Source organism: Alligator sinensis, unplaced genomic scaffold (genome assembly GCF_000455745.1).
Source record: "Alligator sinensis unplaced genomic scaffold, ASM45574v1 scaffold394_1, whole genome shotgun sequence".
Lineage (NCBI taxonomy): Eukaryota > Metazoa > Chordata > Crocodylia > Alligatoridae > Alligator > Alligator sinensis.
The window spans coordinates 1356447-1382214 of NW_005842273.1; the positions used below are offsets into that span (position 1 = coordinate 1356447).

Here is a 25768-nt window from a genome sequence, read left to right on the forward strand (position 1 = left end):
GGGAAGAAAAACCCGCAGCATCCTTATAGGCTCAGCAGTGCTATGTTGGCTAGCACTATGGAAGAAAGAGACTTGGGGGTCATCTTTGACCACAAGATGAACATGAGCCTGCAATGCGATGCGGCAGCTAGTAAAGCGACCAAAACTCTGGTTTGCATCCATAGATGCTTCTCAAGCAAATCCCAGGACGTCATTCTCCCCTTGTACTCGGCCTTAGTGAGGCCGCAGCTGGAGTACTGTGTCCAGTTTTGGGCTCCACAATTCAAAAAGGATGTGGAGAAGCTTGAGAGAGTCCAGAGAAGAGCCACGCGCATGATCAGAGGTCAGGGAAACAGACCCTACGATGACAGGCTGAGAGCCCTGGGGCTCTTTAGCCTGAAAAAGCGCAGGCTCAGGGGTGATCTGATGGCCACCTACAAGTTTATCAGGGGTGACCACCAGCATCTGGGGGAACGTTTGTTCACCAGAGCACCCCAAGGGATGACGAGGTCGAATGGTCACAAACTACTTCAAGATCGTTTCAGGCTGGACATAAGGAAGAATTTCTTTACTGTCCGAGCCCCCAAGGTCTGGAACAGCCTGCCACCGGAGGTGGTTCAAGCGCCTTCATTGAACACCTTCAAGATGAAACTGGATGCTTCTCTTGCTGGGATCCTATGACCCCAGCTGACTTCCTGCCCTTTGGGCGGGGGGCTGGACTCGATGATCTTCCGAGGTCCCTTCCAGCCCTGATGTCTATGAAATCTATGAAATCAATTTAGATTTAATTCAGGATAGGAAACAGCTGATTGAGAATCTAAAGGTGGAACATAATTAGGATGAAAATGATCATGAAACTAAAACTGCTCATGGGTCAGAGTCCTCGATTATGAGGAATGGAGTGAAATCAGCAAAATAATGTTTATAGACTTCAAAAATGGACTTCCCCAAAGTCAGGGAATTGATAGATTATGTCTTATAGGAAGGAATTTTAAAGAAAAAGGGAATCCAAGAGAATTGACAGTTTCTAAAACAGACAGTATTAATAGGCACATGAGCAAATTATCCCAGTGCAGAGGAAAGGTCAAGACATACAGAAAGAGATTAATATAGCTACATCAAGAGCTCTTTAATGACCTGAAAAATCAAAAAGTTATGATACAAAAGTAGAGAAAAGGATAAAATCCTGAGGATAAATCTGGAAGAATAGCATATACATGCAGCGTCAAAATCAGAAAGATCAAAGCACAAAACAAGTTATAACACACAAGGGACGTGCAAGGCAAAAGGAAATGGTTCTATGAATACTTTCAAAGTTAAAAGAAATGTAAAGAAAGTATAGATCCATGAGAAGGGAGAGCAAATTAAATGGCAGAGGAGGCTTCAGGGTCCAATGGCTTTTTAATTCAGTCTTTCCAAAAAAACGGTACTTACAACCAAATAAAAAAAAATAAAAACAAGAAAGGGGGTGCAATACAGAACAAAGCAAGGGGAAAAAGTTGTTTTTACACGTTTTATGTATTCAGGTCAGTAGAACCTGATGAAAATTGACATTCAAATATGGAAGGTACTAGCTAAACCACCTCTAAACCATTAGCAGTTATCTATGAAAACTTGTAAAGGGATAATTACGTTCTTCACTGAAGGACTAGAAAAGAAAAAAATATATACCTAGGCTTTTAAAAAAAAGGTGGTAGAGAAAAGAAGACCCCACTAATTGTAGACCAGTCCGCCTAATTTTAATACCTCATAAAAATGTTAGAACAAATTATTAAACAGTCTATTTGTAATTGGCCTTGTAGATAGGAGGTTGAGATGAGAGATAGAGGGGACTGTAGATGTGATATATCTTGACTTTAGTGAGACTTTTGACACAAGATCATCTAACATTCAGATATAAAACTAAGGAAATGTGGTTTGGAGGAATTATCATATTCAAAGAGTAATTGTCAATAGTTCAGTCAACCTAGGATGACATATGCAATGAGATCCCATAGGGATCTGTTCTTAGTCTTGTTCTAGGGAATGTTTGGCTTAATGATTTGGATGATGGAATAAAGAGTATGTTTTAAAAATTTGCACATGAATCAGCCTGGGAAGGCTGAAAGCCCGTTAGAGAACAATATTAGAATTCAAAATGATCTTGATAAATTGGAGAAACCATCTGAGATCTATAAGTTCAATAAACACAAGTGCAGAGTTAATTAATGAGAAGGAGAAAAGGAAATCAAATACATAAATACCAAATGGGGAACAAATTGCTATGCAGCAGCACTGCAAAAAAAGGAGGGGATGGTTATAGAGAAGCACAATTGAATACGGGTTAGCAGTTGTATTGAAAAAAAGCAAATGCCATTCTGGGATGTTTTAACAACAGTTTCATTCAATATACTCATAGTTATTCAGTATGGGGGAGGTTTGTCCTGAAGTGTTTTGTCTAGTTTTGGGTATGCCATCTTAAGAAAGTGATAGACCAACTAGAAGAGTCTACAACAAAAATAGTGATTGGTTTAGAAAACATAACCTTTGAGGAAAGTTGAATACAGCTATGTTAATTGTAAAAAAGGGAAGACTGGTATCAAAGCTGTGAACTATTGTTATGAAAAAGAGAGTGATCAGTTCTTATCCCATGTCCATCCTTAAGATACAACAAGAAGTTGGCTTAATGTGAAGTAAAGACTTAAGGGCATCATTTCTAATTTCTAATCTAGGGATAGTTAAGTAATTAAATAGATTTCTTAAGGAGGTTGTACAATGCTCACAGTGAGGTTTTAGAAACAGACCAGATGAATATTTCTCAGACTTTCTCTAAACAGACTTCCCTCAGAACAGATTTTTGGACTAGATGCCCCATCCAGCCTTTTATTTCTATTACTTCTTCCAATATCTTGCTAAATTATTCCCCCTTAAATTAAATTAAAGTAAAAAATACAGGCCAAGATACACAAAAAGGGTACTTCCTTTTTAGATATCTGCATGCAAGCAAGTAAATATAAATGTTATTGTTTGAGATAAAGATAGTAGGACTATCTGAGACTCAACTATGGTTTAAATCTATACATTATTAACGCAACTATTTACAGGTAAATAACATTTATTTTTCTTCTATATCCTTAGAACTACTGAACAACAGGACGACAGGTAAGGTTTTGTGATTAAAAATGCAGACACAAACTAATCTTAAATTGGTATTCATACCGTCATAAATCCATCCAGCAAACCTGAATCGGGTTTTGGAGGTGCTTGTAGTCTTTCCATTGACCATTTTTCAATGATGGAGGCCACCTGGCTATTTTCTGTGTTTAAGATTCTGAATCCAGTCATGTTAACGCCACTATACCGGTATGGTTCCACATCAAGAGCAAAAAGATCCTGAAAGACATATTCCTTAGATAAATGCTATGACAATGCTTAATTCAATTGTTTAACCATCTCTCCAGATACTAATGCTAAAACATCCATATCAGCATACATGCACATTGTACTATATGTTCCATTTATAGTTTAGGGTTCTATTTCCTATTTTCCTCCACATGGGAGTTACTTATAACATACTAAGAGAAGAACATATTCCATAGCCATTAAAAAAGCGAAAGTTAAGTCCAATGCTGAACTGTATTGCCTATGATATCGGTTACAAATATTCTACAAAGTTTAATCACATTTTTAAATTATTTCCTAATTTAATGATCACTTTTTATGGTTGCTAGATACGGATTTAAAAATGACAAAATTAAAGAAAATGACAGATTCTCTGCATTCTCCTCAAACTATTTTTTGTGGTTAAGTATTACCCACATGTCCAACTTTTATCTTGCTCTAGCACCTGTAACATTTTTCACATTATTGAGATACAGAATAACTTGTAGACAATTACTCTCTTTGCTCATAAAAAGGGAACAAATTTAAAAGTTCATTATGAAGGTTAAGCATTTTCAACTGAATGGCACAGAAGTGCATAGACTGTATTTTTTTCACATATTCTGATACCAGTTCATTTATGGAATTTATTTAACTATGATAATATTTATAACCAAGATATATTTAGACTTAAAAAATTATAAGCGCTGTTAGGGAATGAGTCCTTTGGGGGGGGGGGGGTGTTGATGCTGGGTTATTGCATTAGTTTTAAGTTTTCTTTAAAAAAAAAAAAAAGTAAGAAATTTAAGATTAACCTATTTCAATATTATGGTCTCAATTTTTCAATTTGAACTTCAGAATAGCCTGCAGGTAAAATATTATGTCCAGAGCTCTACATTAAGGCATCCTAATGCACCATCAGGGCTTAAATATGAAAACATGTAAAAGGAATTTTATGAAAAAAGGATGTTTCTTTGATGACTCATTAGGCACACCTTCAACAAGCATGAAAAGCTTTAGTACAATACAGTAATAGTACTTTTACAACAAAACCATCTTTTTTATGATTTAGTAATGCATTGTCTGCCCTACATATACTACATGATTTATTTTGTTAAATATAGCCTCATTATATGTTGTAAAATGACACTACTTGTCTTTTAGCATCTTTCAGCACCTTACATTTTTTAAACGCCAGTTTAACATATTCTAGGTTTCTGTGAAGCGAGAAGGCTAATATTGCTGAAAACATTTATTTACTTATTGGAGGGAAAGCTAAGAAATAGCCACACTCTAAGAAAACAGTGTATGAATTGCTTATTGTTCATACTAGAACTTAAAAATAATCTCAAACCACATAACTGTCTCTATTCTAGTTAGGAATTATGGCACTATTTGCCTTATAGAGTCTAAGATGTTCTGAACTTGTTTGCTGTACAACATCTATTTACAAAAATCCATATTTGTGTCCTTATTTCAAAGACACCATACAGTCTAGCACTGGAAAAATAATCAAAAGAAATGAGAAACTGTAGCTACATTCTTTCAGAATTTCTTTCCTGTTAAATTTCAATGTATTCAAACACCTCCATAAACATAATAGATAGATAGATAGATGAATGATGTTTCATCACTAATTGTTTAATCTAAACACATCCATGTTTACACAAAAGTGTAACAAATATACACAACAGCTCAGTGTATTAATAACCTAGTGCATTAGAACCCTGAATCATTGAGGAATGTGGTTCCAGAGACTGCTCTACCCAGTGACTGCAAATTTTATTTGACAGGATTTTTACTGTGTTAGGCATATTCCTACTAATAAATCTAAATATTTTAAACTTAGATGCAAGCTACAGATGCTGTATTGCAGCATCAAAATCTATCGTCTGGTGGTGGGTACCAAATTATTGTTCTTCCTGTCTAAGTCACATCTGATCTCTGACTCTTCTGTACAAATCAAGTGTTCAAATCAGCAAATGGAAATACTGAATTACAGCAAAATCCTGATTTTTAAGATGTAGTATCAACTCTTACATAGATATAGATGTAGTGTAAACAAATATTGTGGGAAGGTAAATTACTCAAAGCAGTGATTCTTACCAGTAAACCAAATGAAAATATAAAAACAGAATGGAGACCTCTGGAATCAGCTGTTATGTTAGAGAGACTGAATAGGGGACTTTTAGTACATACATTCCTAACATCTTTGATGTCCACAAAAGCAGTACCATTTACATTTCCAAAAGAAGAGGGACTCTAAATAGGACATTAGGTTTTTACCTATCTAAAGACATTCAGAATTAAGAGTTATTTTGCTAACCATTCAATACTCAGGCTGTGATAATGCAGCTGTTCCTAGTGTCTTATTAACCTCTATTCTAAGGCTGGGATGAATTGTTCATTGTAGCATAAAGGCCTCATTTCAGCAAGGTACTTAAGCACATATGTCATTTTAAGCACACAAGTAGTTCCACTAAAGTGAATCTACTCAGATATTCAAAAAATGACAAATATCCAAACAGCCTAGCTAAATCACAGCCTCAATGTATCCATTTTGATCTAATGAGAGCAAGATAAAAGTTTTTTGATATGTATTTCTCAGAGTGAGACTTGAAAAATAATTTCTAACTTCCTCACTAGTAAGACCCTCACATATAACTAGAAAGACATGGAAATGTAGAGCTGATTAAAGAGTTCACTGTGAATATTCGATCACATTTGAAAGCATAGTTAAGTTTAAAGTATGTCCGTTTTTTAAATGTACTAACATAATGAACAATGAGTGTTCCCATATTCATCAAACTGATGTTTAGAGCTGGTTAGCGATGTTAGTCTGAAGGCAGACAGAAATAGGGCAGCGTGGCAACTTAAGGCCCCTCTGCATATGCAGGTAAAGGTGCAACAGGATCTAGTGCAGTTAACATTAGGGGCTATAGGCTGTACAGGCGGGATAGAGAAGGCAGAAAAGGGGGGGGGGTGGCACTCTATGTCAAGGAGCACTACACATCCTCTGCCAGCAGAATGGGGTCAGGGGAAGGGCAAGCTGAAGTGCTCTGGGTCAAGATCCAGGGGGGGCAAGGCGAGAGGGATTTGACGGTGGGGGTCTATTACAGACCCCCCAATCAAGAGGAGGAGCTGGACAGGGAATTTTCAGGCCAGCTTGCGGAGACACTAAAAGCAAGGGATGTAGTTGTCATGGGCGATTTTAATTACCCGGACATCTGCTGGGAGGAGCAGTCAGCCGGGACGGACCGCTCCAGGAGGTTCTTGGCCGAGTTGCAGGACCTCCACTTGATTCAGGAGGTGCACAGTCCCACCAGAGGCGATGCCCTGCTGGACCTGGTCCTGGCCGCAGGCGACGACCTGGTAAGAGGCCTCCAGGTTCTTGACCACCTGGGCAATAGTGATCATCGCGTGCTGGAATTCACCATCCAGCGTAGCGTGTCAAGGGCCCGCAGCAAGGTGGTAGCCCTAGACTTCAGGAGGGCCAACTTCAGTGAGATGAGGAGATTAGTGGGAGAGGAACTGGGGTCCTTGAGGGCAGAGGAACTCAGCGTCCAAGAGGAGTGGTCGTTCCTTAAGGAAACGATACTCGGGGCCCAAGGGGTGTCCATCCCGACAAGAAGCAAGGCGGGCAGGAGTGTCCAAAAGCCCCCCTGGCTCACCAAGGGTGTCCGGGAATGCCTGCTTGCCAAAAGGGTGGCGTACGCCCGGTGGAAGGGGGGTGTAATCTCCAAAGAGGAGTATACCTCCTCTGCTCGGGCCTGCAGGCGGGCTGTTAGGAAGGCCAAGGCGGAGATAGAGCTCGGATTAGCGTCCAGGATTAAGGATAACAAAAAGTCCTTTTTCAAATATATTGGGAGGATGAAGAAGGCGCCGGGTAATGTGGGGCCCCTGCAGGATATGCGGGGCAATCTGGTGGTTGCGTCAGAGGATAAAGCGGACCTCTTTAACCAATTCTTCACCTCCGTTTTCTTGTGCAGGGACCGGGACTTCCCTGCTGTGATAGAAGCCGGACGCGAGGGGATCGCCTTCAGACCTCAGGTTGGGGAGGACCGGGTTAGAGAGCTTCTGGAGGGGCTGGACGCGTTCAAGTCAGCGGGTCCGGATGCTCTCCACCCCAGGGTGCTGAGGGAGCTGGCTGGGGTTATTGCAGGGCCCCTGGCACGGCTCTACGAGCGATCGTGGTGCTTGGGCCAGGTGCCAGACGATTGGAAGGTAGCTAATGTGGTCCCCATCTTCAAAAAAGGGAAAAGGGAGGACCCGGGCAATTATAGGCCCGTCAGTCTTACCTCAATCCTGGGGAAGCTCTTTGAGAAGATCATCAAGGAGCACATTTGTGATGGGCCGGCATCCGAGATGATGCTCAGGGGCAATCAGCATGGATTTATTAGGGGGAGATCATGTCAGACCAACCTGATTGCCTTTTATGATCAGGTCACAAAGGCCATGGATGCAGGTGTCGCGGTGGATGTAGTCTTTCTGGACTTCAGCAAGGCCTTTGACACCGTCTCTCACCCCATCCTAATTAGTAAACTAGGCGACTGTGGCATAGATGCCTACACGGTCAGATGGATTGCAGATTGGCTGAAGGGTCGCACTCAGAGGGTGGTGGTGGATGGATCATATTCGACTTGGGGGGAGGTGGGTAGTGGAGTCCCTCAGGGCTCGGTCCTGGGCCCTGCGCTGTTCAATGTCTTCATCAGCGATCTTGATGTTGGGGTGGAGAGCAACCTGTTTAAATTCGCTGATGACACCAAAATTTGGGGGGAGGTGAGCACGCTAGCAGGGAGAGAGAGATTGCAGAAGGATCTGGATAGGTTACAGGGGTGGGCAGACAGGAACAGGATGCGTTTCAATACGGACAAGTGCAGGGTGCTGCACTTGGGTAGTAGGAACCAGCAGCACACTTATAAGATGGGGAGCTCCCTACTTGAGAGCACGGAGGCGGAAAGGGATCTTGGTGTCATTATTGACTCCAAGATGAACATGGGCCGACAATGCGAGGTCATGGTTGGCAGGGCTAACCGGACCTTGTCGTGCATCCACAGGTGCATCTCGAGTAGAGCCAAGGAGGTGATCCTCCCCCTCTATGCGACGCTGGTCAGGCCGCAGCTGGAGTATTGTGTCCAGTTCTGTGCGCCCCATTTCAGGAGGGATGTGGACAACATGGAGAGGGTCCAGAGGAGGGCCACCCGCATGATCCGGGGACAACAGGGCAGACCCTACAGTGAGAGACTGCGGGACTTGAACCTATTCAGCCTCCACAAGAGAAGGCTGAGGGGGGACCTGGTGACCGTCTATAAACTCACTAGGGGGAACCAGAAGGGTTTGGAGGAGACGCTGTTTCCCCTAGCCCCCGCTGGCATAACAAGGAGTAATGGGCACAAGTTGATGGAGAGGAGGTACAGATTGGACATCCGAAAAAACTACTTCACAGTTAGGGCGGCTAGGAGCTGGAACCAACTTCCAAGGGAGGTGGTGCTGGCCCCTACCCTGGGGATCTTTAAGAAGAGGCTGGATACTTACCTGGCTGGACTCATTTGAGTCCCGTTTTTGTTTTTAGGGTTTTTTGTTGTTCTCCCGCCCTGGCGGGGGGTCGGGCTAGAAGATCTATTAGGTCCCTTCCGACCGTAAAACTATGAAACTATCTCACAATCATGCCTCCTGCCATGCACGTGTGGATCATGCATTAGATCCCACTATGCCTTATTGCTGGTGCAGGACAAGCCCAATCCTGCCCTCCATCCCTCACCTGCACTGACAAGAAGCAAACTCCCATGGATGGGAGCACCCTCAGGTAAGGAGTTTCCATCTGTGAGGGCACCCCATGCACCCCTGGGCCTGGGAGATCATTGCTGTTTTGGTCTCCCAGCCCTAGGTTTGTGTGAAACCCCTGGGTCTGGGAAGATCACAGCTGCCATGGTCTTAAGGTCTGGGAAGATCACAGCTGCCATGGTCTTAAAGCCCCAGGCATGTCTGTAGTACTCCTGGGGCTTGGAAATGGCAGGCATGGCCCATGGTTGCTGGGACCCAGCTGCATCCCAGAACCAGAAGGTGAACTGCTAGGGCCCAGTATATGCGGCTCCAGGACTATGGGTCCCAGCCACCCTGTGGCACTCCTGGAACTAGAGTTGGCTGTTGCCAGAGCTGAGTGGGACTCCCAGCCTCAGCCAGGCATGACTGATACTACTCCCAGCAGCCATGGGAGCCCCTGTTACACATCCAAGTTAAAGCTGGACACCAGCTAGCTGTAAAGCTAGTACATGTTTTAAAGGTCTATTTTTCCACCTGGTCGAACCTTTTTGGCCAGGTACAGACATTATACTTTTACAGGTAGAATGATTGGAAATTGGTCTGTACCTGTAACAGAACAGAAGTTTGGCATTCAAAACCAGTCTATACCCATAACAGAACAGAAATTCAGCACATGGACTGGTTTAAAAATAGTGGAACCACGTCTTAAATTTGCTTCCCTCCTCCCCCCGCCAAAGGGTGAATGTGTTTTCTGTTCACTACCAGTCAAAACTATGCCACTTACAGAAAACCATGCAACTTAGATCAATTCCACCGCAGGTTTTTATGAATGTCTGTACCTAGGCCTTTATAGCATGATAGGTACTTTGCACAGGTAGCTGCTTTCAGTTAACTGCATAATTAACCAGCTAATTGTGCAATACCTGTAACGTGTAGATGGGGCCTCTGAGAATAGCTGGCTTTAAGGGGCATTAGCTATCATAGGCAACAACCCACTTTGTTAGATGCTATAAATAGACAGATGTTTGTATTGTATATAAAATTCTGAAGTTTTTCATTCCTACAGAGCTGATGGCTTACATAAAAGGAAAGACACAATGTTATATGACATATATAATTACCATCCCATAGATCATTTTACATTATGAGTTTCAAATATTCACAGCAAATTATTCGGGAATGATCTTCAAACCATTTTTTGGGGTTTTTTTGCTAAAAAATAAGCAGGTAACTTAGAACCATGAATCTATTTCAGAATTTTATAATCTGTAAATGAACACATGAGAAAAATATTAATTATTTGTGGAGTAAATTATTCATTATTAATTATACTGTCAGCTCTTCTTACACAGTTAGAAACAGCAATGGTATTAAAATAAGAAGTTCTCAGGTCTATCAGTTTCCAGGATATAATGCTGAACATTAATTAAACCATCCTCATGAGTTTTCTTTGAAATGTAACAAAACTTGATGGAGAAAATATCCCATTTTCATACCAACATCCCAAGAGAGCTCTTCAACATTGTCAAGTAATGTAATTAAGAAAGCTAAGGCCTTTGTTTTATGTCTTTAGAATGTTTTTATAAGCTACTTACCAGTGTGGTAAAGATATAATGATAGTATTCTGTCATCATTCCCATAGCTAAAGCCTGAAAAAATAAACAAAATATTAATATTACTGAGGTCACATAACACACTTTTATCACACATATATGGCAAAAGAAAAGCAGTAGTAGAACACTACAGGGATCAATCAGACTATAGGTTGGAATTGCACTAAAATTAGGTCAAGCAAATCATTCCTTAGCAGTTAGACCAGATTACTGACTATTAAAGGAATTTATGAAGCAGATCTTCTGGCAGAAAGAATATTATTAAAATGTTTGGAGCAGTAGAAGTGAAAGAGGCTCATACTTTTACATATTAATGGGTATATTAAGTTGCCACACAAAAACTGAACGGAGAATATTTTCATTTATTGTTTTTATGTCTCCACTAAAAAAAAACTAAACACAATTCTACTTTGATGAACTATACTACTCAATTTAAAAAGTGTTGGCAAACCAACATAAGGAAACTGGTAGGACTAGTTTGGGCACTTTAACCACACTTCTGTAGCATTAATAGAGCACAGCAAATATTGTCATCATTACTCAAAAAGAACAGACACCTAGCAAGTACATTTCCCTGTCTTCCTAATCATACGGCATTGTATCATTGTAACTCAATTCTGCATTTTAAATGTATCATACTTTTTTTGGCAGAATAGGGTCAAATGTTCTAAAATACAGTTTTAAATCAGTAGTCTGGGAATCTCTAATTATTCTAATTCATTATTATACGACCTTAAAAGGACAGTTCCAATCTAAAAAACAACTGTGCAAAAAAGGCACCTTCTTGATCTGTAGAGCAGCTCTCTTTGTTTATCAAGATTTACATCCAGTCTTTTCAGTAATTAAAATAAGTTACTAGCTACTTTTTCATGCTGCACAATATAGTCATAGAGGAGGTAACTTCAGATCCCATTCCTTAGGCCACAGATCCATCCACAGAAGTTGCAGGTCTTTCTGTGGGGGAGAACAGGCTGCAGGCTGGGATTCCTCTCCTTTCTCTGCTTTCTCTTCTCTGATTCAAGGGCAAGATGCTTTACCTAGAAATGGGCTGCCTCTTTGTTAAGGATGTAGTGCCACTGGAATTGGTGGGCAGCCAGTTCCCATCAACTCTCGATGCTGGCATCTATTTTCTTGAGGTATGTTTTCAATGCATCCTTGTAGCATTTATCCTGGCCATCATGAGATCTCAAGTCACGGTTAAGATGGGAGTAGAGCATTTGTTTTGGGAATTGAGAATCAGGCATCTGCACACAATGTCTAGTCCAATGGAGTCAGTTCTCAAGGATCACTGACTCTATGCTAATAACATTGGCTTCAACAAGGATGCTGATGTTTGTGCAGCCATCTTCCCATTTGATGTGGAGGATTTTCGGGAGGCATTGTATGTGATATATCTCTAGGCTCTTGAAGATGATGACAGTAGGTCACCCATGTTTCACATCATAGAGGAGAGTGGGGATGAGGGCTGCATTGTAGATCTGGATCTTCGTGTCTTTCCACAGATTGTGATGAATAAAAAGACACACCAAAGCCATTTCCCAGAGGAAACACTTGAGCACCAGATCCTGTGCTGGATCTCCTCATCAATGTTCACTCTTTGAAAGAAGTGGCTACTGAAGTAGGGGAAGTGCTCAACTACCTGGGAAAGAGGGTAATTTGAGTAAGTGGGGGTGGGGGGTGGTCACATTCATGGCCTGGGGCAGGCTGATAGAGCACTTAAGTCTTCTTGATTATGTGAGACAGGCCCACATTTTGACAGGCTTCTCTGAATAGATTGAGTATCATCTGGAGGTTTTTTTCAGGGTGTGCAAGGATGGTACACTTGACGACCTATTGAAGGTCTAGGATGATTATTTTGTGTACTTTGGTCTTTGAGAAAAAACATCCCAGATTGAACAGCCCTCCATCCATTCAGTATTCAATGTTAATTCCAAAAGGAAAGAGGTTCTTAATGAAAACCAGGAGGACTGTCAAATAAATGGTGATCAGAGTTGGGGCAATGAGGCACCTTTGCTTGTGACCCCAGTTCAGATGACTAATGGATCTGTCTCCAATCTACTACACAGAACAGTCACAGCCATTTGATGTTGAAGCCTCAGTACCTTGATGTACTTTTCAAGGACATCCAAATCTAGCCAGTACTTTCCACAAGACTTTGTGACTGATGGAAGCAAAGGCCTTAGTAAGATCAATGAAGGCCATATACAGGCTCTGATACTGTTCCTGGCACTTTTCTTGGACCTGGTGGGCAACAAAGGTCATGTCAGTTGCCGCAAAGAATGGTCTGAAACCACAATGAGATTCTGGCAGGGCTTCCTCAACACATGGGAGAAGACTACTTAGGAGAATGTGGGAGAGGATTTTCCCTGCTATGAAAAGGAGGGTGATACCTCAATAGTTTTCCCATATAAAACTTATCTCCTTTCTTGAAGATGGTCATGATGTTGGCAGTTCCCAGGAATCTCTTTGTTGATCCACATTCACAGAATAAATTCATGAAGTCTCAGTTCCAGTTCCTTGTCACAGGCCTTGTAGATTTCAGTAGGTATGCCATCTGGTCCAGTAACCTTGTTGTTCTTGGTTTCCTGGATGGCACGCCAGATTTCTTCTAGGGTAGGAGGGTTGGCAAGTGAGCCCCTTTCAGGGTGTTGGGAGATGGACTCAGTGGTGGAATCTATCACAATCAACTCACGTGCTTCTTCCATTTAGCTTGTGTAGCTTCATTGTCTTTGAGGAGTACTGAGCCATCCTACAAATTGCAAGGAAATAGGATGATGGGAAGTTGGGCTGTAAATGTTTTTTGTTTTCTGTAAAAAACTACACATCATGTTTGTCAGCATAGATCTGGGTTTCCTTGGCTTTATCTTGTCACCACTGATTGTTGATGTCCCAGATCCTCCTTTGAACTTCAGCTTTGAGAAGCTGATATGTTTCCTTCTGCTGAGATGAGGTGAGCTCTTGTCTTCTGCTCAAAGGGGGCTTGCATCTCAGAGTCACTTTCATTGACCCAGTCTTTTTGTTGATAGGTGGTACAGTCAATGGATTTAGCACAGGCGAGATGGACAGCAATTTTAAACCCCTTCCAGGGTTCCCCAATGTTGTCTTCATTTGGGTGCAGGGCAGACAGCTTTTCATGGAGGGTACTGTTGGCATTCCTTGCAGACCTTATGGTCTTGAAGAGGTTTGGTATTGAGAGTCCTTCACATTGCTTTTCACTGTTTTTGGTGTTATGGAGCAAGGCAGATGTTCATAACAGATCTCACAAGACAGTGATCTGTCTAGCAATTATAGGTTCCTCACATGACTCTCATGATATGGATATTCAGTCACAGGGTCTAGCAATAACATAGTTCAGGAGGTAGCAGTACTTAAAGTGATGGTGCCTCCAAGTGGCCTTGTATTTGCCTCTGTCTGAAGATGGTGGTTGGGATGACAAAAACATTATCCACACATTCGCTTAGGAGAAGGATGCCATTGGAATTGGCTTTCCCTAGTCCTTCCTTTTCAATGGTGCCACTCCAGAGTTCCAGGTCCCATCCAACTCTGGCATTGAAATCACCAAGGAGAATGATCAAACAGGGATGGAAAAGGATTACACTTCAAGATTTAAATGTCTTAACATCATTTAAGCATCACTTAGTGCCCAGTCTTCCACATTGCAGGCAAATGGGATAATAATAGAGCTCTCTCTTCCTAATTTTCTATCTTCCAGAATTTTTACCTGATAAGTGAATTTTATTCTGCTTCCACCTTCTACAAACTCTCACTCAGATTTCTCTTCACTTACCTCTCTGATGCTACACAATTTCTATTGGCTTTCTGGTTTGCTTTCCTCAGCTTTCTTGACACCATTTCCATAGTCTGTCTTCCTTGTCATACTCTTTCTGCATATACTGATCTCTTTCCTAATGCTTCTGAAATCATTTTTTAAAATCTAACTAACTGCCTGTATTGACACTGCCCATCACACTCATTCCCTAGCCCAATCAACTAGTTCATCTTCTGATCCCCGTATTTCTCTCATCTCTACACCCACAGCTTAACTCTTGATCCTTCCAAGCAATTCTCTGTCCAAATCAATCCTCTTCTCTTTCCTTGGCTTCTTGGTAAATTCAAGATGCCTCAGAATGTTGACCCCATTATGCAATGCAAGTCACTCCCTCAACTCCCACCAAAAACAATTTTTGGTCTATGTTCAATTTATCTATATAGTTTTGCCTCTGTTGCCAAAAGACTTAGGCTTCAAAGCTGCTTCCTTCCTGCCCAAGACTGATTGTGCATCAGGAATGAAGCAAACATTTAGCAGGTGCTACCCTGCCCAAATGCAGGCAGAGTCAATAGAAATTCTAAACTGCTCCCAGAGCCCCTTGCACAATCCTTGAAGTGAGGATTTCCCTTTCTTCCTTTCCCAGTGAGGACTTATTCAAAGAAGCACACTCTCCGTATTATCCTGGCTCCAGCAGCTACTGGGGTTGCTGCTTAATAGAACAGAACTCCCTGCTCATACAGGAAAGCAGCATTTGAGTGCTTTGGACAATGCACAGAAGAGTGGTAGAAAGGAATAGAGAAGTGATGCTCCTACTGAATTCCTGCAGAAGTGAGTCTGAGAACCAAACTTTATTGTCACAGTCCAAGCTGATTTTACTTGACTGATACTTGGCAAGTTTTTCTTTTGAAAAATTTCTCTCTCTTTTGTAATGGACTTAACTGCATTAGGTATTCATACGCTGAGACATAACAAACATCCAGACCCAAAATTACATTATTACAGACAGTTTTCAAAGCACAGGCTCACTTTCAGCTAAAGTACCAAGGTCAGACTCAACTGTTTAAAGCATGACAATTTATTAAGAGAATGGCTTCACCTATCTTATTTCTTCATTATCAAGAGTGAACAAAATGGAAAACTCAAAAAGGCAGATTTTGAAATGATGAAAACAAGCTCTTATGAAAAAGGTCCCTATTTCTCCTTCCTATCAGATTCACTCTTTCATGGATTGACATAGTTTACTTAAACTATTTAAAATTTGAAATATCTAAACAGTTTGAATATTAATCTAGGGAATCTTACACATTATTAATCTTCTAATTTTCTTCTCTAATAAATTAGGAAAACAATTAGGAAATAATAGTATATTTACCTCCTATTATGTAAATGCAAGAACAGTTTTTGGCAGGAACATGGGAGAGAAAGAGTGGAAAGGGGAACCTGGATATGTTTAACATTTTGTTCCCTCTAGCACATATTTGTTTTTGCTGATGCTGGATACTGTGAAAAACCCAGTTTGCTTTTCACCTAAGTTCTATTAGGTGCATTATAAATAATGCAGCTTGATGGATTTATTGTTAAAGTTATTGGCTGTCAACACCATTAATACATATTTTGCACCTACATTTTAAGGTGTTTGAATAATTAAACATGCATTCAGTGATTGTTATGAGACTGCTAATATAAGACTGGCTTGTACATAGATGAGAATATGAACAAATGTGCTCTTTTCAATAGTGGAAGAAAATGTAAAATTATTGTGACCACAAAAAGTATTTGAATAAATTCAAGATAAAAAGAGGAATTTTTGTGTCTGTGAGAGAGAGAGGGACAGAGAGAACATAATTAGCACTGGTGAGTTAATATGCATTAAGAACATAAGAAGTGCCATAATGGGTCAGACCAATAGTCCATGTAGTCTAGCATTCTGCTCTCCAAAGGTGAGCCCAGCATTCTGATCTCCAACAGTGGCAGAAATGGATGTTATAGATGTAAATCATTGAACTGGATCGCTCTAGAGTGATCCCCTATTCAATATCCTCCCTGACACCCAGCATTATTGGTTAACAGATGCCAGAAGAAACATCTCCAACCATTCTGTTCAATAGCCAGTAATATATCTATCATCCAGGAATTTATTTAGTCCCTTTTTGAGCAGAGCTATGATATCTGCCTCCCCCACCTCCTGTGGCAATGAATTCCACAAATTAACTATGTGTTGCATAAAATAAATCTTTACTCTTGTTAGTTTTAAGCCCATCACCTTCTAGTTTCAGTGGGTGCTCCCTAGTTCCAGTAATATCATAGTGTCTTTAAATGTGAGAGCTCTTAGTTGATGATTGAAAAACTACCCTAAATACACAGAATTTGTACTGGTGTCCAGAAAAATGCAATCAGTCTATTAAAATGAATGGTGTAAAAATAAAGGTGCATTAATATTGTTATTAAAATTGCATATTAGTAATATATGTTTTGTCCTTTTTGTTTCAATTATCTTTCCAAACCCAATTATTACTTCAAATTCATTAATATGAACAAGCTAATAATATTACCACATTTTCCTTCTAATAGTGAAGTCTCACCATCAAGTGCAGCTCAGTTAAATTAGGTGTGAGAAGAAGCACCATTGAGGTAACTAATTCCTCATTCACTGAAGATACAGAACAATAATGAAGTCAGTCAGGAGATACTAATGCACCCTCATCCTCTCCTACATGGATACAGTGGAAATGAAGCAATTTGACTCTGCTCAGTGCCCTTTGCATTCATAGCTAGAAGGCACAGAAAATTTGCCCCTAGGAAAATGTTTAAGGGGAATTAACAATATGAGCAATTTTCTTAGTAGAACATATTTGTATGCTTATCTCGTATGGAAAAGTGATGCGTAATTGACAAACGTACGCTGGTGGTTTGTCAACTCAGTATCTCTTCTATTATTTAATCATGTCATTGGAAATCTTGTTATATATGAAATACAGTAAAATTAGAAATCATAGTTAAAATTGTTCATTTGCAAAATAACACCAAATAAATATTTCAAATTTCTGTTCAAGTGCCAATGCATGATTGTAGAATCAATAGTGCATTCATCATTAGATAATACCAAATGTGTTTCCCTAGATAAAAAAGTATGTTGGAAAATAGATTTGTCTCCTTATACAGAGATGAATATAATTCCTACAAAAATGAAAAGAAAGCTGCTTTCATGAAAGTTTCATATCAAAGTATCTCAAGGGGGTTTAGTCAATTTTCCATAAAGTCCTCAGAAAAACTGACACACAATCCCTGGACTGTTAAAGTTCATCAAGACTGAGTGTTCCTTTTATTTATTAGGGATGAAGAAGATTAGGCCATCTGAAGTGAGGTGTTGATTACCTGTTTTAAAATGCCTGCTGCCATCTCATGACTGCAGTCAAAGATTACATGGAACTCCTTGCCTCTTTTCATCTCCTTTAGTAAAGGCTTTGCATCCTTTGTGTCAGCTGGTAACTGACGGATTTTTAGTCTCAGGTTGTACCGCGATGGAGCCTTGATGAGCTCTTGTAATCGAATAAGGCCTTAAAGAATATACAAAGGATAGAGGAAAGGAAAATTATCAAAACAAGAATGTGATCTTGCAAAAAGAGTATCTTATTAGAGTATTTGAATTTCATTCTCTCCTCATGCATATATGTTACAGTGTGGATATGGAAAAATGCACTTTTTATGTACTCCCAGTGCTTTCTTGTCATACTTCTTTCTTCTTCTTTAATATTAATAGACACTAAGCAGGCCTGAGTTAGGATTACCTTCAGGGATGCAGACAAATCTTCCTTTTGCATTATCATGGAGCTATGACTTTCCACTCTAAAGTATATATATAATTATTCTAATTCAATTAACGCAACATCCCAGACTAATAGTTTGTAATCAGACTACTCTTCTCATGACTAATCTATCAGGTTTATATACACAGTTTCAGTTCATTACAGCACTGTGGAACATTCTCACAAAATCCACATCAGACTACTAACCGAGTTAATTTCTCTTCTTTAATTATACAATTAAGGAAACACATTTAAGCAGCAGCAAAGGCACCAAAATGGCCTATTCAATAAACACTTGACTCCTGCTGTTTCATTCTTCTTTTATATTCTATAAAACGTTTTGGATTACTTTGTTTTTCCAGTGGAATTACATGCATGGAAATTCCTCAAAAATCTTTTGGTTTATATTAGTATGACAGTGCCCGCACGGTTTACAGACCATTGGTCTGTGACCAACACTAAACATCACGTTATTTAACATTATTGAAAATGACAGAGTAAAAGTAGACCATCTCTAAAATAACAGCTCATTTCAATGTTAGCAAGAAAGATGTGCTCTTTTGTGCAAACTTGTATCATGGCACGTACTTTAGGGCTAAGAATCTATTAAACCTATATGTTTAAATAACTGCTTGCCCAAAAATATTCATCTCATCTCAGATATGCTGTTTTGCCATGGGGAGGTGCTTATCTTTCCCATTCTCTCAGACAACTGCCTAGTGTATCTACAGAGAACGTAAGTACTGAGCTACCTACAGACTGCTAGTAAGAAATCTAAGAATGAGGGGGTTAACTCCCACCCCTCAGGCATTTGACTTGATTCTCTTCCACTATCTTAGGATCCAAATCATCTCAAGAAAGTGGAGCCATCTGCTTTTTGTTCAGTAGCCTATGGTTAGTTCAGGTTTCTAGAAGTGTCCTAACATCCAGGCTACGGGCTAGGGTATTCTTTATCCCTTCTTTTGAAGTTGGATCACTGGACAAAAAGTAATGCAAGAATCATGGGCAAATGGACTACCTAAGGTGGAATATAATTCTGTAGACCAAAGAAAAGGACCCTCTCTTGGAAGGGACAGAGCCCTGTGTTCTGCTTCTTGCTCCCATCCCTGTTTATTCATTTTGCATGTAATAATCAATGGATATAATATCTTTAGAAGTAGGAGTCAGAGCCTAGGGTTCTCTTCCAACTTGTAATCTATTCACTGTGCTAGTCATGCTCCATCTAACTCACAGCCCAGCATGAACAGCATTTTTCTGGGGAAAAGAGATGCTAATTCAAATGCCCTCAGCTCCACTGATACCTAGCACTCATATCCCCCTCATTTCCTAGGCACATGCCCTGGCCACTAAGCTACAGGCAAGAAGTCATTTCTCCCTTTCCTCTCCTAGTGCTTAAAACTGAAATTCATGTTTAAAAAGTAGATGTATTAATAGTTTTACAGGGGCTCAGTCAGAGTGGAAAACAACTGCACTTCAAGACTCAAATGTCTTAACATCATTTAATTATCCCTTAGTACCAATCTATGCTCTGCCATCTAATGCTCAGAGTGATCTTCATGAAAACAGCCCTACCCATTTGCTCATGCTTTGCAGACATCACATGTTAGAAAAAAAAATGTAGTTACTTATAGGGACACACTTGGGATACAGCTAGGACCGATATTATTGGGAACAAAAGAAAGGCCCAGGGTGGAATAGGACCGCTACTGAACGGGCAAAAGCAATTGGTGACGGACAGTGGGGACAAGGCTGAACTCCTCAATGAGTTCTTTGCCTGAGTGTTCCTAAACAAGGGGCAAGACAAGTCTCACAATGGGATTGTAGAGAGACAATAGCAGGACACCAGGGTACCAAGCATTGACCCTGAGATATTGCAGAGTCACTTGGAAGAACTGGATGCATTTAAGTCGGCAGGCCCGTATGAGCTCCATCTGAGGGTACTGAAGGCACTGGCTGATGTCATTGCACAGCCACTGGCAAGAGTATTTGAACACTCATGACGCATGGGCCAGGTCCCGGAGGACTGGAAAAGGGCCAATGTGGTCCCTATTTTCAAGAAGGGGAGGAAGGAGGATCCAGGCAACTATAGGCCAGTTAATCTCACCTCCATCCTTGGCAAAGTCTTTGAAAAGATTATTAAGGCTCATATATGCAAGAGCCCAGCAGGAAAAATTATGCTGAAGGGAAACCAGCACGGGTTCGTAGCAGGTAGATCATGCCTGACTAATCTAGTCTCTTTTTACGACCAGGTTACAAAACACCTGGATGTAGGAGTAGGGGTTGACATCATCTACTTAGACCTCAGGAAGGCCTTCGATATGGTATCTCACCCCATACTGGTGAACAAGTTAAGAGGCTGTGACTTGGATGATTACACAGTCCGGTGGGTGGCAAATTCGCTAGAGGGTTGAACCCAGAGAGTGGTGGTAGATAGGTCGGTATCGACCTGGATGGACGTGGGTAGTGGGCTCCCACAGGGCTCAGTCCTTGGACCGATATTCTTTAATGTCTTCATCAGTGACTTGGACGAGGGAGTGAAGTGTACTCTGTCCAAGTTTGCAGATGATACAAAACTGTGGGGAGAAGTGGGCACACCAGAGGGCAGGGAACAACTACAGGCAGACCTGGACAGGTTGGACATATGGGCACAAAACAATACAATGCAATTTAACAAGGAGAAATGCAAAATGCTGCACCTAGGGAGGGAAAATGTCCAGCACACCTACTGCCTAGGAAATGACCTGCTTGGTAGCGGAAAGGGATCTTGGAGTCCTAGCGGACTCCAAGATGAACATGAGTCGTCAGTGTGATGAAGTCATCAGAAAAGTAACTGCACTTTATCATGCATCAGCAGGTGCATGACAAATAGAGCCAAGGAGGTGATATTGCCCCTCTATCGGGCGCTGGTCAGACCGCAGTTGGAATACTGCATGCAATTTTGGGTGCCACACTTCAAGAGGGATGTGGATAACATGGTGAGGGTCCAGAGAAGGGCCACTCATATGGTTAAGGGCTTGCAGGCCAAGCCCTATGAAGAGAGACTAGGGCACCTGGACCTCTTCAGCCTCCACAAGAGAAGGTTGAGAGGCGACCTTGTGGCTGCCTATAAATTCATCATGGGGGCACAGAAGGGAATTGGTGAGGCTCTACTCACCAAGGCACCCCTGAGGGGTCACAAGAAATAATGGCCATAAGCTAGCAGAGAGCAGATTTAGACTGGATGTTAGGAGGAACTTCTTCACAGTTAGAGTGCCCAAGGTCTGGAATGGGCTCCTAAGGGAAGTAGTGCACTCCTCTACCCTGGGGGTCTTCAAGAGGAGGTTAGATAGGCATCTGGCTGGGGTCATCTGAACCCAGCACTTTGTCCTGCCTATGCAGGGGGTCGGACTCGATGATCTATTGAGGTCCCTTCTAACCCTAACATCTATGAATCTATGAATCTATTCTTTTTCATGTTCATATATACATGCTACTCGGTGGCTAGATAACATTTTTCATCCATACAGTGTGCGGTATGGGACTGAGTATGTAGACATGGCTTTTATGGTAGCAATCCTGAAACCTGTACAATGCAGTGTCAACAGGCCCTTTGAGGCCAAATGGGTGGAATAGAAACTGAGGCCTCATTGGCAATGAAAAATATTGTGTGCCACTAGTTTTTCATATAACATACTGAGGATCTAATCCTCATCTCTCAAAGACAATAGGATGAATTTATTACCTTAGATTTTAATCATAACATGGTGGAGGCCTCAATAAAAGGTATCTCTGACAACTGATATTGCTATCTTCCTTGCAACATATAAAATATGTATGAAGAAGGTATTTCATTATTAGTCATTACATTCTATATGCTATCATTTATCATCATCATGTGTATATTTGCACAATATGAAAAGTAGATTGTTTGCCTTAAACTAGCTAGGTATCATAGAATGGGAGAAAGTTATATTAAACTAATTTGATCTATGAAAAAAAATACAATTCTTTTACAGACCTGCAAATATTTTCTTGGAAAAACTGAAAGAAAATCTAATTTTTCCTGAAACTGCTCTATATTCCCTCTCAGGCACTGGGGACTAAACTAAACCTTTATACTTTGGATTCATATTTGATTTAAACAGACCTTTTATCACCATGCCTTACTGTACTATTTAAATGTATATAATAGCACTCCATGCTATGGTACTTTGCTGTGGAGTTTTTAAAATCTAAATAAGCAAATATAGTTTCAGAGAAATCCACACCTGAGGGAGATGTCTATGTAAATATTATCTATCCTATGTAAGAGATAGAAGCAGTCCCTTCCTTTCAACCTTCTGCTTTCTCCTTCCTTCTCCCCACCCCCAACTCCATCTTTATTCCCCCGCCTCTGAAAAAATCCACATTATGGAGTGTGAAGACATACTATTTCATATTTTCTCCTGCTTTCTCAGTAGCTATTCAATGATTACTTAGAATAGGAAATACAGCCATACTACTTTTCCATGAATTCCTTCTGGAATTTCTATATTTGTGAGAAATTGAAAGATAAAAAGCATCTGGGAGCCGCTACAGCAAGGGATAGAGATCTGTGTATCAAGGCTTCTCTGGATCCTACAATAACAACAGGCTACACTGAGCCCATAAAACAGATACAAGGGCTGTGAACAAGTGCTCTTTGCTTCCTCCAGCTCTTCTGGAATTTTTAAAACTGGGAATTAGGAATATATCAAAAGAGGCCAGCCTATAGCACTGAAATTATTTGGTAGAAACTAAAAAAGGAGATTCTTACAGTTTTCCTCTCATTATTTCTATTCATTTCCTTCCAACAGCAAAGGTGATCTGCCTGAGCTCTGTATATTATTTACTTCAAGAAGGTCTCTATATGATACTGTAGTCTTAACACATACATGCAACATTTAAATTGATGAGGAATACACATTCATAATTAATCCAAACTTCAAAGTTCCATTTTTTAAAATTACACCATATAACATTATGGAATCGTGATAGACTTATGATGTTCTAATTTCAGGCTATATCCATATTTTTATTGTAAACTTTGTCTTTCAAGAACGGTGGCTCTCCTGTCATAAAAAAACAAAAGTAAAAATAGCATTTTGAGGCTTTACTGATACAAACGTTCTCAGCTGAAGTTCAATTTTTATAAACATATCTATATACATTTTGTTTTTCCTTTAGTTAACCATTTTTTTTAAAAATAATTTGGAAGATTTTTATCTACTCAATAATTCAAAAATATTTTTTATTTTATCAATTAAACTTTGTAGTTTGGCCTAAATACTGACTCACTTTACAAAGAAAGAAAACCCCTCAAACAAACAATGAAGACTTTGTAAAAACAACAATGCCTTCTAGCAGATTTTCCTGAGATTTTTTTTTTAAACAAAATTCCATATATTCTATACGCACACATTCATGCACACCTAAGACCAGCACTTCTGTATACAATATATCATGTATGGTTTAGCAAATAACCTTAGTCAGGAAGTCAATGATAGGCTATGGAATCTTTCACCTATAAGCATTGTTCAATCTAGGAGCTTAAGCCAGCAGTTATCTAAGGGAGCCCTGTACACATGCAGAGACGCTGCTTTGATGTACAGTAATTAATTGAGTCTGATGGGAAGTGCTAATTAGCACTTTCTAGCCAGCCTCCATGTCTCATGCATCAGCATCCCAGAACTTCAAAAAGGTGGTGGAGGCGCTTTAACTAAAGTTCATCAAAGGAGCTTTATTTAAAGTGCCCCTGCTGCCATTTTGAAGTATGGGGACACTAATGCATGAGAGAATGTGAGAGCTTTAATTAGAGTGGCTCTTGAAGCTGGTTTAATTAAAGTGCCCTCCTCCCCCCATTCCCCTGCATCTTCAGAGCATGTGTAAAAACTCCCTAAAGGTCTAAAGCCCTTCATATATGACATGATTAGTTGCCTCTCTGCAGTGTAACTGTGATCACAGCTCAGTTCCTAGTTTCCACATCACAGAAACCCCACAGAAACCCCACTACTTTCATTGACAGCCTTTCATTGGCAGCCTAAAGGGCTAAATAGACATGGATTGAATTGAACTACTCAGATCATTAGGTCTCACCTTTACAGGGTACGATACAGAGTAGAAATAAAAGTGGTGCACATGACTTGTGGAAAACAGCAGATATCAATTTACAGGTTTTTTAATATATTGAAATATACTTTTTTTAAAAGTGGTTAAATAGAAATTTACTCAACAAACTGTGATGACATCAGCATTTCTTTGAAGAGGTGGCTTATTGGCTGTAGTCAAATCCTTTGCTTAGCAACATAAAAAATGGAATACACTTGTTTTTAAATTTATTTATTTAACTGTATGTACATCTCAGCATCTGTACTTTGCCATTGATGTTCCTTGGCAAATCCTTAAAATTTCAATTCTAAAACAAATTTCCACCATACTACACGATCAGCCATGCTACCCCAAACAGTAACCCATAACCCATAGAAAAGAACCAACTAAATATTTCCAAACTCTTCCCATTACACACAGCCAAAGATGACAAAGGACCTTGCTTCAACTCCTGAAAGTCAAGGAACTTGGGAAATTTCAGAATAACAGGGAGGAGTGAGGTTCAAAGCTGAAGGCCTACTTTCATAACACTTCAATATATAACAGTTTATATAAAGCACTGTATACTCCCACTTATGGCAGTATGATAAAAAGAGAGAAACCAACTTTCAGATAAGGAGGTACCAGGCCATTTAGGCTTAAAGTAGTCAATCTTGACACCTTAAATTCTATCTGATACTTTATAAGCATTCACTACACACTAGATTGGCAATAGGATAAAGATGTTTTCTCTCTAGGATGTTGGGATATCCTACAGACAGACAGATTATTTTGCAGTGTAATTTAGTTAAGAAAGTCTGAGGCATAAAGTTGAGAAAGAATACATTTGTGTAGAGTGCTGCCTGAAAAAAGGCTTGAAATGTAACCAAAGAAACTATTGCCTAATTCCCTCATGCCCCTGTCAGTCCCTATCACTGTCTACATTGTCAGTGAAGTAAATTACTTTGCCATAGGATAATATTAGCCCCAACAGTACTATCCTATGACAAAGTTAATTAATTTACAGTGCCCTAATACCAGCACACATGTAAACTGTGAGGCTTTACTGCAGAGCTAATTAGTCAACTTCACAGTAAAGTCCATGTGTAGATACACCCAGTAAAACAAACAGAAAGGATAGATGTATAGTAGCCAGCTTGAATGGCTCAACTTTGATGATGCTGCAGAACTTACTTCCTGAAAAGAGACTAACCAACTTTACCCACCTCTAGTACAAAACCTCACTGTTATATGGAATCAGGCAGCAACTAGGGGTAGTCAGGGTCTACCTAACTATTACAAAATGTAGGAAAGAAGAGACCTCCCCAAGAACTGACAAATGAATTATGGAAACTTGTGTTTCCATAATATATGGACAGCAAACTTGCTACTTC

General features: G+C 40.2%; 1 protein-coding gene across 1 annotated transcript in view; it reads right to left on the minus strand.

Moving 5' to 3' along the window:
* The window catches only part of LOC102371662 (glutamate receptor ionotropic, kainate 2), a 676963-nt gene that overhangs the window by 424348 nt on the left and 226847 nt on the right, over positions 1-25768 (minus strand). Inside the window, exons 4-6 of the mRNA XM_006027905.1 lie at positions 17860-18041; positions 10698-10751; positions 3178-3351 (exon numbers count right to left, since the gene is read on the minus strand). Of these exons, the coding sequence (XP_006027967.1) occupies positions 3178-3351; positions 10698-10751; positions 17860-18041 (410 nt within the window). The remainder of the gene's footprint in view (positions 1-3177; positions 3352-10697; positions 10752-17859; positions 18042-25768) is intronic.